Below are 18,618 nucleotides of genomic sequence, written 5' to 3'. Positions count from 1 at the left end.
GAGCACCATGCAAACAATGTACCAAGATCTTGTGGGCATGGTGAGATTTAGTAATGAGTTCAGCAAGGAATTTAGCAAGATTGTAGGTAGGAGTCCATCAAGACTCGATTTTCAGTCCTCTCCTTTTTATTATAGTTGACCAGTCCATACCAGAGATGTTTATAAAACTGGAAACCCATGGAAACTTCTATTGGTCAATGACTAAGTTCATATACCTGCATCTTTTGAATAATGAGAAAATATTTCAAACGTTGAAGCATAGCCTAGAATCGAGAGAGCGAGCAAAGGCGGTGAATGAGGAAGCCCAATAAACTCATCAACTGTGCATGAAACAGCAGCCAAGTCTCCTCTGAACCACATTTTTCTATCCTAAAAAGGATAGGACATATTTAATTAATGCAGCTCTGTCTGAAGCAACGTTTTTCAGACTGTTTTGTCACAAGCCACTGAAGGGTCGTGACCCGCAGTTTGAAAAATGCTGGTCTAGACAGAGCTACATTAATGACCAGACTGTCGAGATTGGAATGCTTTTTTTATCATAGCTGTTTTAATGAAGACTGACCAAGGGCTAACCAACAACAACAACATCAACAGCAACATCAGCTGGTTCATTAAATACCACTCCTGGCAGATGAAAGACAGTTCAGAATGAATGACGAGACGTTAAAATATGTGAACTGGTTGACCTAGTTCTGATGTTCCCGTATCGTGGTCCCTAACTTGACGAAGTGTCTACCTGCTGTTTCTCCCAACCTGCAAGAAACAGCAACCAAACGTCCCTTAAATCACACCCTACCATCTTCAGAAGGGAAAGAACCCATTATATAGTCTTATAAACTTCTAAAAAGTCCTGATGGTCATTATTGGAATGCATTTATAATAAATTTACTCACTTAGGTTTAAATAGCTTACAACAGGAATTTTTCCAGAGTTATCTCCCTTGTGTGTCATGTCGTTGAAGCAAGAAGCCATGACAGTTCAAGACGCCATGACATAATATGAGAAAAAGCAAATACGATTCTTAAATGGTATAAACGTTTAAAGTGCATAAATAACAGAAATGTTTATCGAAGATATGAATGAATTTTTTTTTTTAAACGGATGAGAAGAGTTTAAATAAATCTTAAATATCAGCAGCATGTTTTGAATGATTGGAAGAGACGGAGGCAACGGTCATCTGATATGACAGCATTTGGTCAAGGACTTTTTTTCATCGGTCAGCTTTATGGAATGGTTCGCAGAATGCTTATTGACGATTACTTCTGGCGGAAGTTTCTTGGCTACAAAATAGAGGAAAGAGAAATGTTATTTAAGCAAGAGTAACACCACCAAATACAACAACAATACTAACAACACCACCGCCTCTAGCTCCACAGCTAACAACAACAAAACCCTCATTACAAACTCCACCACCACCACCTCCACCATCTCCACCACCACCACCACCATCTCCACCACCACCACCACCACCACCAACACCTCCACCATCTCCACCACCACCACCACCTCCACCATCTCCACCACCACCACCACCACCACCACCACCTCCACCACCTCCACCATCTCCACCACCACTACCACCAGCTCCACCATCACCACCACCAGCTCCACCATCACCATCACAAACTATGACAAACACCAAAAATATAATCAGAACTGCCACAAATATTCTTTTCTATAAGGCACGAAATTTTAGGGGAGAAGGCCAGTCGATTAGATCGACCCCAGTACGCAACTGATATTTAATTTATCGACCCCGAAAGGATAAAAGGCGAAGTTGGCCTCGGCGGAATTTGAACTCAGAACATAAAGACAGACGAAATACCGCCGAGCATTTCGCCCGGCGTGCTAACGTTTCTCCCCAGCTCACCGCCTTACAACTTCCACAAATATTGCTAAAGTCAGAAACGATAAAAAGACATTTCCATGATGGTAGTTTTTAGAGTGACCTCCCTTCGTATGACGTTCAAGAGGTTTAAAGTGATTAGCAAACCTGGGCACCAAACCGTTAATCCGCTAAACGTTAATCAATAAAGTTAACATTTCGTTAACGATTTAACTTTTAAGTTAACTTTGGAAATCATTATCGGACTAATTAACTTCCGTTACATTTAACTTCCGCTAACTCAAGTCAACTTGACTTAACTTCAATTAACTTCAATTGAATTGAAGTTAACAGATTTTATAGTTTTGGCCCAATTTAGGGGTATTTTTATGTGGTGTTTTAGAGCAAAAACTGAATTTTCTTTTTCTATAATAGAAATTAACGTTAACGGTTTATCGATAATTTCGGTTACATTAGGAAATAATTAACTCATTAACAGTTATCGCAGTTAACTGTTTGGTTAACGGATTAACGGTTAACGAAGCTAACTTTTCGATTAACGGTGTCCACCTTTGGTGATTAGACTATTTCTACGAGAGCCAGAAATAAAATGGAAAACGTGAGCTTGAAATAGGCCTTTTTGCAGGAAAGAAATAAAAACATAAAGAGGAATGATTTCGAATAATGAGTTAATTTAAGAGAAAACAGGTTTAGATTACCAGCAGAATGAATGGAAACGTACAACTCGGAGAAATAACTGATTCAGAGCAGAGAGGAATCGGAATGGGAAAAGGTAGCCAATCGAGACTGGAATGTCTTTGATAAAATGTGGAGCAACCAGTCACAAAACAAAAACAAAACTCTACATACATTCATACATACATACACACATAAATGCATACATGCACACATACATACATTCATACATACATGCACACAATACATAGGTGCATACTTTCATACATACATACACGCATACAAGCATACATACATACACACACATACATACACGCATACAAGCATACATACATAAACATGTAGAAGATATTTTACGAAAGAAATGCAGCCGTAATTAAAAAAGAATTCTTACCAAGGTTATTGAAGAGTTTCTCTACATTTTCTCCAGTTTTAGCAGAAACAGCTTCAAATGAAATGTTTTGTTCTTCTGCAAACGTTTTGGCAAACTGTTGAAGATAAGACGTTAATTGATTGAGCTGTATTCCATGAAGTTTAAGCCCTTTTTAGAAGAAGTAGTTACATATCCTAGATTATTTTAGTGTTTGTATATCATTGGTATACATCAAATAAGCTATTAGTTTAACGCTCGGGAAGTGAGAAAGTCTTTTATGTTTCGAGCCTACGCTCTTCGACCGAAAGGAACTCAGAAATAAGCAGAGAGAAAAAATTTTAAAAAAAAGTTTAGTGGCTAACGATCTATCACGACGAATGCCGAACAGAGGGGTCACACAGGAGAGCTAGGAACAAGGGGAGATAATAAAGTAGTGGTGATTCCAAAACGAAGGTGCGCGTGCGTATTTATATGAGAGCGTGTATGTGCATGTGGAAGGAGGCAGGTGACCTTGACGTCTGCGTGTGTGCATGTGTAGGTGTGTGGATGATGGTGTAGGTGCTGGGAAGTGATCAGTGCTAGTGTGTGCGGGGTGGTGTGGTATGGTGGTGTTGGGGTGTGGGGGAGGCGCAACTGGGGGGAGCAAGGGTAAGGTCTAAGGGATAAAGAGGTTGCCCTTTCAACAGGGACGCATTTCATCCAAGCGTACACCAGTTTAGCTCCAGAACAATTAATTTTCCTGGAATGTGTTAATTTGTGTTAGAATTGGTGTTTATTGGTGGTTCTTTTTTGACATCAGTTCTTTACACTGATGGAATTCCTGTGGTCGTTGTACATGTTTTCATCTATCCGAACAGAATTTTAATAATATAGCATAAGGAAAATGGGGAGGGTGAACACAGAAACATTCAATTTATTTACATAATAGTCAATTCCGTGTCGCCTACGTACGTTTCAATTTCTTACCTTCATTCATATTTTTTGACATGATTTTTTTGGTGAAAAAAATCTTTAAAGGGAAACGTTTTGCAGATGTGGAAGGTGTGAAGAAAAAAACGACGGAGGCGTTAAAAGGCATCACTTCGCAAGAATTTCAGGACTGCTTCAGACAGTGGAAAACGCGTCTGGGCCGATGCATTGCTTCAAATGGAGAATACTTTGAAGGCGATAAAAGTATAATCATGTAAAACTAAGTGAATAAAATAATAATGCAAAATTCCGGTTTCTTTTGGGTATCCTCTCGTATTTGACGCTTTATTATATTTTTTTTTTTATGTAAGAAGGGTTTTAGAAAGAAAACTTTGATTTGAAATAATAAATTCATATATTTCTATCGTCTGCATTTTTCAAAGTTTAACTACAACTGTTTGATTGTGACACAAAGCAGGGGCCGTGTTAAAGTTGAGTTATTCAAATGAAAAAAAGGGGCTGGGAGAGCTGTTCTGAGCTACGCCTCGAGTGAAATATGAGCTGCTGATGATGATGATGATCGTATGGCTAATAAGTAAATATAGGGCAACAGGAAATGGATTATTATTATTATTATTATTATTATTATTATTATTATCATTATTATCATTATTATTATTATTATTATTATTATTATCATTATTATTATTATTATTCAGCTCGACTGTAATATTTCACTGGAATGTTTCAGTGATAAATAGTAAATGGGTTGAAATATTTTTAGTTGTGTACAGTCAATGTCTGTGTGTGTATGTGTGATATATATATATATATATATATATATATATATATATATATGTGTGTGTGTGTGTGTGTGTATGTATGTATTCACACACACACACACACACCACCACCACACACACCACCACACACACACGCACAAACATATATACAAGCGTGGTGAGGGACAACTACAAAGATATATACACACACACACACCTATGCTTATGCATGAATATAGTGAGCTTCTTTCAGTTTCCATCTACCAAATCTACTCACAAGGATTTGGTCGGCCCGAGATTATAATGGAAAAAACTTGACCAAGTGTGCCACGCAGTTGGACTGAACTCGGAACCATGTGATTGGGAAGCAAGCTTGTTAGCACACAGCCACGCCAGCGCCTATATATATATATATATATATATATATATATATATATATATATATATATATATATATATATATATATATATATGTATATATATATATATATATATGTATATATATATATATATATATATATATATATATATATATATATATATATATATATATATATAATACAAAGAATATATATACATGTATACACACATATATGTACATACTTACATCTACATGTGTATATACATGCATATCAGGGTACAGGACGTTAGAACAATAAACTACAGACAACGGAACGAACACATAGGAAAACGGAAAGCCCCTTGGAATATCCCTTCATCAGCTGTCTCTATTCTATCTAGACGTTTCGAAGACCAGACAGGACGTACTCTAGAATAGTCTCTTCCTGAGTAGTGGATCAACCAACTACACAGAGGATTCCAAGGTGGCAAACACAAACCAAGACAGGAAAAAATGGACAGTGAAAACAACATTCAAAAGCCGTACGGCCAAACGCAAATCTGAGGTAGAACGCTAGTAGTTCGTCTTGCCTTCACAGCGGCTGGAGTGAAAAGAAAGTTGACCACAGGTCACACGAGAGCAGAGAGGATGGTGGAGGGAGGAAATGGAACAAGGAGGAAGGGACAGAAGCAGTGAAGTAGAGGCCAGGACAGAAGGGTAGATAGGAAGATAGAGGAAGACAGATAGATAAATAGATAGAGAGGATGGTGGAGGGAGGAAGTGGAACAAGGAGGAAGGGACAGAAGGGTATAGCAGTGAAGTAGAGGCCAGGACAGAGGTATAGATAGAAAGATGGAGGAAGACAGATAGATAAATAGATAGAAAGATAGATAGATAGATAGACAGATAGATAGATAGATATATAGAAAGATAGTCACGTCAGAATAATAGTAGACTTACTTGTAAAATAGGACGTGTGCGTTCAATAATGTAATAATACAAAGAATATATATACATGTATACACACATATATGTACATACTTACATCTACATGTGTATATACATGCATATCAGGGTACAGGACGTTAGAACAATAAACTACAGACAACGGAACGAACACATAGGAAAACGGAAAGCCCCTTGGAATATCCCTTCATCAGCTGTCTCTATTCTATCTAGACGTTTCGAAGACCAGACAGGACGTATATATATATATATATATGTCTGTGCACACGTTTGAATGTGGTGTGTGCCAGAGGGTTTGCAAATCCAATGGGGGTCTTAAAAGACATGTTAGGATCCACAATGAGCAGAACTTACTTGCAGGTATTGGTAGTGCAAATCAGAGGTGCAATATGTGTGGGTGTTTTTTCAAAACACTGTCTGGTTTAAAAAGCCACATCAGACGCCATGAAAGGGCTAAGGTGTAGGTGCAGGAGGTGGTCAAACTCTGTTTAAGGAGTAGACAACCACCATATATATATATATATATATATATATATATATATATATATATATATATATATATATATATATATATATATATATATATATATGTATGTATGTATGTATGTATGTTTGCATGTATGTACTCACACACACACACACACACACATATATATATATACATATATATATGCAAATATGTGTGTATGTATGTATATGTATGTAAGTGTATTGAGACGCAGACAGACAAACGGACAGGTAGATAGATAGATATATAGATAGATAGATAGATAGATAGATAGATAGATAGATAGATAGATAGATAGATAGATAGATATAGATAGATAGATAGATAGATAGATAGATAGATAGATAGATAGATATAGATATAGATAGATAGATAGATAGATAGATAGATACATTTCTTTTATTAGCCACACAGGGCTCAACGAAGATGGGACAAATACAATGTAGAGCTTTTCTTTTTGGGAGGGGGAAGGAAAAAAAAAAAAAAAAAAAAAATTGGTGGTGTCGATCAAAAGGGATCGTAGGAAGGGAAATAGGGGCAGTTCGATCAAAAGGGATCGAAAAAAAAAGAAAAGGAAAGGCCGATCAATAGGGATCGTGTATCACACAGTAATGTTCTCGTGTAAAAAGAGGGGAGGACAGTTTAGGTTTAGCCGTGGAAGGAAAAGCCTACGGAAAAGACCACGGTAACCTTGGTCAATATTCTCATTGAAGAAACTATAACAGTAAGTGACTCTCTTTTGCCTTTTTGTTTTATTTTTTTTTCTTGTTCATAGGGTTATGCTCAAGATGGCTCCGTCGTTCACACGTGCCATCCTTGCTACATTCACCCATCTTTTTTTGAAGCATTCACTAGACAAGACTTCCCTTTCTACTCTCAACTTCCTCTTCAGGTGATACTTGAAGAAGTTGATGAGAGATTGCCCAGAGAGGAAAGTCTTTGTCTCTAGACCTTTCAGACGCGTCCACCATACACATTCTTTCGCCATAGCCACAAGTACGATGAAAATAGCTCTTCCTTCCCGTTTAAAGGAAGGAGGCGCGACAATATTCACGATAGACTCGGCTGATAGACCGACTCGTCCCACACGCGATAGCAGTTGTTCGACGTAAGCCCACAGCTCGGAAATGGTGGGACACTGTACGAGTGCGTGCAGAACGGTTTCGTCGCTCTGCCGGCATCTCGGACAGGTCGGCCCCGTGTTTCTCGAGCCATGCCTGTAGAGCTTATCCCGAACGGGTAGTGCTTCTCGATAGCACTGCCAGGCCAGGGATCTCTGGAAGTTGTCCATAGGTCCCGGCCCGAAGGTCGTCTTAAACAGGCGGGTCAGGTATTCCTCGTCGACGCCCAGGTTCGCCCCGAGATCGTCGTCGTACCGTCCCTCCACTAATCCACTATAGAATGCGTTAGTTGTGATGCAGTCGCTCAAGGTTGACCCGGGTTGTTGGAGTTGCCGAAGAGCAGCGCGACACTCGCGGTGCCATTCGCCCTTCCTCGGCCTCTTCTTGATCCATGACTGCAGTTCGGTCATGGAGACGAGCTGCGGGAAAGCGCGCCGCACAAACGGCGACCACACCTGTTCACCGCTGTCTACGTAGAGCCGGAGATGTCGCAGTCTCAGCGCGTGTCTGCGCATCATCAACCACGGCATGCCCAGTCCTCCTTTTAACGGGTGTTGGCAGCAAACGGATCGCCTAACCATCGGAACGCTTCCTTTCCACAAGAAGCGGAAGAGGATGCGCTCCAGTTTGGTGATGGTAGGGTCGGGACAAGGAACGACGGTCAGGCGGTAGTAGATGACGGACGCGATGTACGTGTTCGCCACCTCCGCCCGACCTTTCAGGGAAAGCTTCCTCTCGGCCCATTGCCGGGCTAGAGTGGCCACCCTTCTCGTTATCTCGTCCCAGTTCTTCTCCGTTTGGAGGTCTGGACCAAACCAGACCCCGAGCATCTCAACCGGACCGTCAGTCCAACGTCCCACGACGGAGGCGCTACTTGACGGCATGGGGTTGCTTCTCCAGGTGCCGAGCCGCAAGCCCACTGACTTATCCCGGTTGATTTTCGCTCCCGTTACCGCTTCGTATTCTCTCAGTGTCTCGCCGACAAGCTCGATGTGCTTTTGGCTAGACACTATGACGGTGACGTCGTCCGCGTATGACGACACGCTCGTCCCGCATCCCAACTCTCGCGGGATGCCCCTCAGCGTCGCCAGCTTCCGCAGTAGTGGCTCGAGAGTCAACACGTACAGAAGCGACGAGAGGGGGCATCCCTGACGGACCGAACGTGCAATGTCGAAGGGTCTTGATAGATGCCCATTGACGCGAACTACCGAACGGATCCCTCCGTACAAGGCAGCAATCCAGCCGCGGAAAATGGGACCGAAGCCGGCTGCTATGAGGACAGCCTCCAAGTATTGATGGTCTACCCTATCGAAAGCTTTCGATTGATCTAAATTGATCAGGGCCCCACCCATGCCAGGTTCCTTAACTACCCTCTCTATGATGTAGCGCATCAGATGGAGGTTGTCATGGATGCTCCTGCCCGGCACCGCGCACGTTTAGATAGATAGATAGATAGATAGATAGATATAGATAGATAGATAGATAGATAGATAGATAGATAGATAGATAGATAGATAGATAGATATAGATAGATAGATAGATAGATAGATAGATAGATAGATAGATAGATAATGAATAACTATTATTGGAAATCTATTTTAGTGATTATAATTCAACTCGGCTGATTATCACTGCCGAATGAAAAGGGATAATTTGTGAAGACACAGCATGTAATTATTCCTAAATACCCTCCCATCTACCCAGCTCGCCTCCCTAACTATCCAGGCCACATTTGACAATCACATGGCGACTCATGTGAGATCTGAGATATATGAATCGCATCTGTAACATTCATTGACAACAATGGGGTTTTGTCGTCTGCCTGCCACCCAAGCATTATATGCTGTTTGTCATACCGCCATTATTACTGGCTGTTAATACATATTCAATAGAGCTTATTTGCTGTATACAAATGATGTAGACAGCAAAGACCTGTTCTGCTCTGTGGACAATGTAAGATTTTGTTATTTATTATTATTAAGGCAGCGAGCTGGTAGAATCGTTTGCACGCCGGGCAAAATACTTAGCGCCATTTTATCTGTCTTTACGTTCTGAGTTCAAATTCCGCCGAGGTCGACTTTGCCTTTCATTCTTTCGGGATCGATAAATTAAGTACCGGTGGAGTACTGGGTCGACGTAATCGACTCATCCCCTCCCCCAAAAGTTCAGGCCTTGTGCCTAAAGTAGAAAGAATTAATATTATTATTATCTTCGTAGTTGTTGTGTGTATGTATGTAAAGCAGCGAGGAGACAGAATTGTCACCGTGCCGGATAACACGCTTAACGGCATTTTTCCGGCTCTGTACGTTCTGGGTTCATATTTCGCCAAGGTTGACTTTGCCCTTCATCCTTTTGGGGTTTATAGAATTAGTACATTGCAGAACATCGGGGTTGATGTAACCCCCTCCCTCAAAATTGCTGGCCTTGTGGCACAATTTGAAACAATTTGAAACAATGTGCGTGCGTGCCTGTGTGTGTATGTGCGTGTGTGTGTGCGTGTATTAATATGGGTGCATAAACAGATTTTATACGTGTGTACCGAAACATTGTCGTGACTTACCTGTGTGTCGACTGTCTGGTATTCTTGTAAGTCAATTTTGTTAGCAACAAGGGTGACTTGTATGTCAGGAGGAGCGTATCGAGTGACATAGTTTAACCAGGCGGGTATGGCTTCAAAAGATTTCTAAAAGACGAGAAAATCCAACAAAACAAGAAAATGGTGAGAAGACGGTTGTAACATGGACGATGAGTTCAATGAATGAGATGGGAAAACATTGAAATAGATAGCTTGGCTCATTTATAGACCACAGATAATTCTTTGTTGAGGTGTCTGGCAATGTATGTGTGTGTGTGTGTGTGTGTGTGTGTGTGTGAGCGTATAGAAGAGAGAGAGAAAATATGTTTACGTCTGTGTGTGTGAGAGAGAGAGGGGGACAGACAGAGAAAATGTCTGTATGAGTGTGTGTAAATAAAGAGATAGACATGAGAATGTGTGTTCGTGTGTATGGGAGAAGAGAGAGAGAAAGAGAATGTGTGAGCGGGTGTGTGAGAAATAGAGAATATGTGTGTAGGTGTGTAAGAGACGGATGGAGGGGGAGAATGTTTGCTCGCATGTGTGTGTCAGAGAGAGAGGGGGCGGGAGAGAGTCCACTATATATTTCCCAGAAAGAACATCCACAGAGCTATTTTTTATCTATTTCTCTTTATTTTTCCTTTTCTTGATGAAAGACAATTAAACCGAAACGTAAGAACATTCCTATAACATTTTTCATTCCAGTGTGAAACTAATATATTAACTTTGTATTTTAGTTGTTCTTCCGTGTTGTTTATAAAAATACTTTTCTTAAGGGACAGTCATTGTCATTGATGTTGATGTTGTTTAGACCGCAGGTCAGCTCTGATCGATCTCTGAACAAGCGATGAAGGTGCGTGATCCACTGTTTAAGAAGTTGCACATACGATCGTTAGATTGTGGTGTAGATCCGAGGACCGGGCGGTGTGTTGTGTTCCCGAGCAAAATACTGCATTCCAAATTGCTCCAGTCCACTCAGCTGTGAACAAGGTCCAACAATAGCTGTGACGTTAACCTTGCGACAGACTAGCGTCCCGTTCAGTGGTGGGGGAGTATAATCTCAGTCACTTATTAAGCCGTGGAAACTGAGTGAAGCTCCGGCCTTAAGAATCTTGGGACTCGTAGCAGAGCTAAGTAGACAAAATTGTGATATTCACGTTTTAAGTTGTGAGAGGTATCGGCTGTAGTATTGAGTGGTGTTGTTAATGATGCAGCGGTATTGGCTGTAGTGTTCTAATCATTCCTTTGCTCTGATAAATAATTGATACAATATTAATGAAGATACGTATCACTAAATGGAAGGTCATCGAATATTTGTATTCATAGAATTACTAAACAACAAATGGATATTTAAGTCAGATCTGGGGGCGATGCGCATAACTCCCGCTGCAGGATTTCACACAATCCTCTGATCCTTGAGTTGATGTTGTTGCAAGCATCCACACCAAATCCTCACTCTCCTTCGCGCTAGTTCTTTTTTTTACTTTTCTTTTCTTTTTTTTTTCCATGAAACAAAGACATGCAGATACAGGCGTTCCCCGCTACGAAAGCGTTACAGACATGCCTCTCATTACGAAAGCGTTGTGCTGATTAAAATTCCGAGATAATCATAGAAGTTAATGACCATAAGGGGAAAAAAGAGAGTGAGAGGATATGCGTTTCGAATTAGGGAACTTAGGGTAAAGAACCCCTTCGGTCATGAATCACAATAGGATTGAACCTAAAATGTTCCCCTCCAAAGCACAAGCCTGGGCAAGGTTGTTTATGGAAGACCAGCAGTCACCCATGCATAGTCAGCCTTCCTCTCTCCATGTTACTGATGTTATCCAAGAGAAAAGCAAAGGCCGATACAGCTTCGCACCAGTGACGTCGCATCTCATTTTCACAGCTGAGTGAACTGGAGCACAAAATACTAGCACATTCAGGGATTGACCAGCCATAACAATCTCACTGCAATGGTAAGTAGAGAAAATTATACAGAGATTATGGGAACTACTACTACTACTACTACTGCTACTAATCTTCTGACAGCATTATGAAAAACGATGATAATTAAATATAATTTTTTTCTGTCTTTTTCTTTTTTTCTGCTCTAGGTACAAGGCCCGAAATTTCGGGAGAGGGGACCAGTTGTTTAAATCGACCCCAGTACGCAACTTGTACTTAATTTATCAACCCCGAAATGATGAAAGGCAAAGTCGACCTCGGCGGAATTTGAACTCGGAACGTAAATACAGACGAAATACCACTAAGCATTTCGCCCGGCGTGCTAACGTTTCTGCCAGCTCGCCACCTTACTTGACTAAATATTAACTGACCTCTAGTTTATATGACCATTCCTCTGGTCTTTAGCAATTCTGTATGGCAGAAATCTGGCAGAAATGTTAGCACGCCGGGCGAAATGCTTAGCAGTATTTCGTTTGCCATTACGTTCTGGGTTCAAATTCCGCCGAGGTTGACTTTGCCTTTCATCCTTTCGGGGTCGATAAATTAAGTACCAGTTACGCACTGGGGTCGATGTAGTCGACTTAATCACTTTGTCTGTCCTTGTTTGTCCCCTCTATGTTTAGCCCCTTGTGGGCAATAAAGAAATAAGAAATCTGGTTACCTACCCTGTCTGTAATGTCATAGATTAAAAGTGCAAATTTTGCGTCGCGTAAATACATCGGCACCAAACTTTTGAAACGTTCCTGTCCAGCCGTGTCCCAGATCTGAAATAAGATTTTCCGGTTGCCCTCTGTGATGGTTTTGAAGACAAACACAGCTGCAAAAATAAATAAATAAACACATAAATAAACAAGCAACATACAAGAACAGTTTGCAGGCAGTCGATGGCGGGGTGGGGTATGGGGGTTATTATTTCTACTTAAAAATCGTCAATTCAATGATATATTTTTAATTGGTGTTTCTGATTCTCGTTTTAGATATTAATTTATGAAAAGGCGAGGTGGGGGTGGGATGGAGTTAGTGTCGATAATGTCTAATTTTAAGAAGCTGGAGGAGGAAGAGGAGGAGGGGAAGAGGCGAAGAAAAAGAAGAGGAATAATAATAATAATAATAATAATAATAATAATAATAATAATAATAATAATAAGAAGAAGAAGAAGAAGAAGAAGAAGAAGAAGAAGAAGAAGGAGGAGGATGAGGAGGAGGAGGGCATTATAGAAGATAGATTGAGACTGTACATCGTTCTAGAATGATCCAGTCTGAAGAGAAGAAAATTTGGTGAAATACATCTACATATATATATATCTCTATTTCTTATTACATATGTTTGTGTATGTGTGGTTGTGTTTGTGTTTGTATGTGTGTGTGTGGCTGTGTGTGTGTGTGTGGTTGTGTGGTTGTGTGTGTGTAGTTGTGTGTGTGTGTGTGTAGTCGTGTGTGCGTGCGTGCGTGTGTAGTTATGTGTGTGTATAGAAAAAGACAGGAGGGTCACCGCCGGAGTGCTTTTAATTTTATGTCTACTCAATTGGAAGTAACCTGGAACTAAGAACAACAGCAACAACTCTCCAAAGATATGTGGCGTTTAAAAGGTGATAGTACTATTAACCATATATTCGAGAAGCTCATTACAGAACCCTCATTAATGTTATAATGAGGTATTATCTATGTCTTTCAGAGAAATATTACATTCTTATTACAGTTTTACAAAAAGAGTCGTAAAAAGCAAGACGATATTGCAAAGTAAAACTATACAGACATAGCACAACTAAGGATGTAACACAGTGTTATGTGTTCACTCTCGAAATTTTCTGCTTTCTCTTCTTCCAACGGTAGGCTTAATCTACCATCATTCTTACGCTAATAATAGTCAAGAGCCACGTAGAAGCCGTTAGGATTCTTTAGGGGTATTTCCTTTGTTACAAGCATTTGTGCTAGGTCTTCAGTATTTGGATAACTTCCATTCTTCGTCCTACCAGTTCCATAGGCCACGAAAAGGCTCGTGAACTCTGCCCTTCATTTGCAGAATAAACCATTAGATGATTTTTAAATTGTATAAAAATGTTATACGGGCATGGTAGTGTGGTAAAACAAAGAGAGGCATGGCCATGTGGTTAAGAAGGTTGTTTTGTAACGCATGGTTTCGTCTTCAGTCCCACTGCGCGGCAGTTTGGGCGACTTCTATTATAGCCCCGGGTCGACCAATGCTTTGTGAGCAAATTTGGTTGACGAAAACTGTGATAAAGCCTGTCAAGTATGTGTGTGTATCTTTATGTTGTGTTTGTTCCCCACCATCATTTAATAACCGGTGTTGGTTTGTTTACGTCTCCTTAACTTAGCAGTTCGGCCAAAGAACCGATAGAATAAGTACCATATTTGAAAATAAATAAGTACCGGGGTTGATTTGTTCAGCTAAATCCTTCAAGGCGGTGACCCAGCACGGCCGCAGTCCAGTGAATGAAACCATTAAAAGAGAAGAAAAGAAAGAAAGAAAGACTCAGGGGAAAACAATATTCAACATCTGAAGAATCCTTCTTACCGCCAACTGTCGGTTTGTATAGTTCTTCGAAGTATCCTTTGGTAAACCTTAATGCCAAAGAAGATTTTCCAACCGATATATCTCCAACCGTGACCACTTTTACCTTCTGTACATTGGTTGGAGAAGAAATTTTTTGGTATTTTGCAGATAAGTTATTCGATTTCTTCATCCTGAAAACAAAACAACGAATTTCCAAATTAGAATTCTTGAAATACGTTTATCTAAATTTTTATTTTTTATCTTTTTCCTGGGATCTGCATCAAAGGGTTTTACCTAAATAAATCGATCCTGGTACTTATGTATTTTTTTGTTTTTGTTTGTTTTTTAGTCTGGTACTTATTCTACTGTCCTCTTTTGTGCGGGCGGAACAACTAATTTACGGGGGCATAAACAAACCAACGCCAGTTGGTAAGTAGTGACGGAGAAAAACACAAACAAAGACATATACACCAATCTATAACTACACACACACACACACACATACATGCATACATACATATACATATATAATATTAGGGATATAAATCCAAATTTACAGGTAAAAACTCAATTAAATTCAATTTATTAAAAATTAAAATTAAATTCAGTTTCACAGTATAAAACGAGCTGGCAGAATCGTTAGCACGCCGGGCGAAATGCTTAGCGGTATTTCATCTGCCGTTAGGTTCTGAGTTCAAATTCTGCCGAGGTCAACTTTGCCTTTCATCCTTTCGGGGTCGATAAATTAAGTACCAGTTACGCACTGGGGTCGATGTAATCGACTTAATCCCTTTGTCTGTCCTTGTTTGTCCCCTCTATGTTTTTGCCTTTCATCCCTTAGGGGGTCGATAAATCGATAAAATAAAGTACCACTTGAACACTAGGGTCGATGAAATCGATTTACCCGCCTCCCCAAAAATTGGTGACCGTGAGCCAAAATTTGAGACCATTATTTAAATTAGTAAAACAACAAAAAGAACCCAGTAAATCTTATTTTAGCATCAAAGCAAAATGGCAGAAATAATGACAAAGAAAAATTTCGTTATAAGATCATTTAATGAAACAAGCAAACATTTTGTCTCACCTGTCAATTAGGGTCTATGGTTTATTGCACACTGTACGGACAGATCCACAAAGGCATCCTTAAATATATTAGAAATATAAAATAATATTATTGTTTCATTTTAAAAGCTTCTTATCAAGCATTTATTAAGCATGCACTTATCTATACTATATATAAAACAGAGATGTGTGTGTAATCGCTTTTCACGTGAAATCGACTTCACCAAATGCTTCCATACTTGTAATGCATGAATAATTTGACCTCGGAAAAATCTTAGGCTCTTCATTTGATTTTTTTAATTAAAAATAAATAATATTGTTTTATATTTAAGATTCACTTCTTTAAAAAAGTTCCTCAATGTCAACTTCCGGTATTGACGTAACAACCGCAAAAAGCTTCACTTTCTATTTTGTGTGTTCGTGTGTATGAGAGAGAGTAAATACTACATACACACCGCTCTCTCACTGTCTCACACACACACCTTGACTCACTCACACTCTGTCTCTTACAAACACACACATACATAAATATATACAAACATATTTACAAAGACACACGTGTGTATGCGCGCGCGTGCGTGTTTGTAAGAGACAGAGTGTGAGTGAGTCAAGGGCTGTGTTGTCATATGCATACATCCAAAGATGTATGTATATTTATGCATGTACGTATACATGACAACAAACCTCTCTCTCTCACTCACACTCTGTCTCTTACAAACACACACATACATAAATGTATACAAACATATTTACAAAGATACACGTGTGTATGCGCGCGCGTGCGTGTGGGGGGGGGCTCCACAATCGCCATTTATTTCAATTACTCTTCTGAGGATATTCACGTAAATCATTTTTTTCATTTAATCATCATCATCATCATCATCGTTTAACGTCCACTTTCCATGCTAGCATGGGTTGGACGATTTGACTGAGGACTGGTGAAACCGGATGGCAACACCAGGCTCCAATCTAATTTGGCAGAGTTTCTACAGCTGGATGCCCTTCCTAACGCCAACCACTCAGAGAGTGTAGTGGGTGCTTTTACGTGTCACCCGCACGAAGGCCAGTCAGGCGGCACTGGCAACGGCCACGCTCGAAATGGTGTATTTTATGTGCCACCCGCACAAGAGCCAGTCCAGGGGCACTGGCAACGATCCCCATTTTAATTTTCGTAAAAGTTTCCAAGTACCAATGAGGCTTTTTGGCACATCTTCAATTTTCCCCATTCATGAGAGGCGCCCAGCCATCATTCATCTGAGAGTCCATCTACAGAATGTCCTCAAATTTCTATACAGCATATTTTGCCTTTTTTTCTTCAAGTATATAAGCAACAATTTCATTCCCGAGCAACGCCGGGTGCCTCTGCTAGTCATTTATATATCATGGGGAGCTTCCTTTCAAAACTGGTTCAAGTGCATATTTGGTCGATTTCCATTAAAACGCAATTTGCAAACTGCTGGCTTCACGCACGTGAAATTTATTTCAGTCAAACTGGGAAATATGTGCCATATAGACATTAGGCGAATCTCAGTCTTCCAAACAAAATCAGATATATTCTAGTTGCTATTTTAATCAATTACTCAAAAGTCATTCCGGTTTTGAAAGTAAACTCTTCAGGCATTTGTAGGGAGTGGAGTGGTCGAATGAAATTGGAATAGTAGCGGATGTTGTCTGATATCAGTTTACATTACTTTTCACTTTGGTGTCCTATCTTTCCGGAGTCGAAAAATATGAGGAGTGAAATGCTGTTGGAGTAGAAGTAAAAGAGTGAGAGAGAGGGGGGAAGGGAGGTGGGGAGAATAACATTGCGTTCGAGGATTTACCGAAAGGGAAGAGGTATGACATCGCGTGATGGAAAGCTACAGAGAGACGAAGTAGAGTCACAGCGTGTGAGGATAGTTAAATATGTACCGCCATTGAGGACAGTCGTGGTGCTGATGTGAAAAATCAATGAGGAAGAGGATAACTGGACAACGAGTTCGAAACATTCAGATGTTCTGCCGAGATTAAAAAATCATATTTATACAAAAAATAATTACTAGACTTCGTTTTGTGAGTAAAAACCGAAGTAACAACTTGGATCAGCTGGGGAGGAGCGAGGTCAGCAAAAATGAAATCAACCAACTAACACAGACATTACGTATACGATCTGTAAGTAGAACAATAAAGATATGCAAGCTTAAAATGTGGATTTGGTTTTGTTATCTACATTGCGACGGTGGAGTTTCGTATCTTTGTTAGAAACCAGCTCCTTCTTCAGAAGATTTCAAAGAATTAGAAACAGAAGAGATCATACATACATACATACATACATACATACATACATACATACATACATGGTGGTGTCTACCTGCCCATGAGGTAAGCAATCCCATTCCAGACACCAAACCGACGATGGCGGAACAAACACAGACACAAAGACATGCATAAATTTATACATATATATATATATATATATATATATATATATATATATATATATATATATATATATATATATATATATATATATCACCATGATAGATCGCTAGCCACTACACATTCTTTTTTTTTTTTCTCTCCTTGTTTCTTTCTGTGGAAGAGCGAAGGCTCGAAACATTAAAGACTTTTTCACTTCCCGAGCGTTATACTAATACATCTGTTTGTTGTCTACACCATCTGTCTTCGTCTTTTGCTTTTTCTTTTGTGAATTCTCCCCTATATATATATATATATATATATATATATATATATATATATATATATATATATATATACGACGGGCTTCTTTCAGTTTCCGTCAACCAAATCCACTCACAAGTCTTTGGTCGGCCCGAGTTTATAGAAGACACTTGCCCAAGGTGCCACGCAGTGGGACTGAACCCGGAACCATGTTGTTGGGAAGCAAGCTTCTCACCACACAACCACTCCTGCGCCTTGCACACAGCCACTCCTTACACACACACAGCCACTCCTTACACACACACACGCACACACACACACACACACACACACACACACAT

At 39.9% G+C, this 18,618-nt stretch overlaps 1 protein-coding gene across 1 annotated transcript in view; it reads right to left on the bottom strand.

Annotated features, from left to right (window-relative positions):
- Positions 1–1,063: 1,063 nt before the first annotated feature.
- Positions 1,064–18,618, bottom strand: part of LOC106878757 (uncharacterized) — a 31,721-nt gene continuing 14,166 nt past the window's right edge. The window contains exons 2-7 of the mRNA XM_089351696.1: positions 15,639–15,696; positions 14,576–14,745; positions 12,705–12,856; positions 10,081–10,203; positions 2,916–3,009; positions 1,064–1,280 (exon numbers count right to left, since the gene is read on the bottom strand). Of these exons, the coding sequence (XP_089207822.1) occupies positions 1,174–1,280; positions 2,916–3,009; positions 10,081–10,203; positions 12,705–12,856; positions 14,576–14,744 (645 nt within the window). The 5' untranslated portion in view covers position 14,745; positions 15,639–15,696 and the 3' untranslated portion in view covers positions 1,064–1,173. The remainder of the gene's footprint in view (positions 1,281–2,915; positions 3,010–10,080; positions 10,204–12,704; positions 12,857–14,575; positions 14,746–15,638; positions 15,697–18,618) is intronic.

The sequence above is a fragment of the Octopus bimaculoides genome, chromosome 4 (genome assembly GCF_046866305.1).
Source record: "Octopus bimaculoides isolate indiv1 chromosome 4, ASM4686630v1, whole genome shotgun sequence".
NCBI lineage: Eukaryota > Metazoa > Mollusca > Cephalopoda > Octopoda > Octopodidae > Octopus > Octopus bimaculoides.
This window is presented reverse-complemented; position numbering and strand designations above follow the sequence as displayed.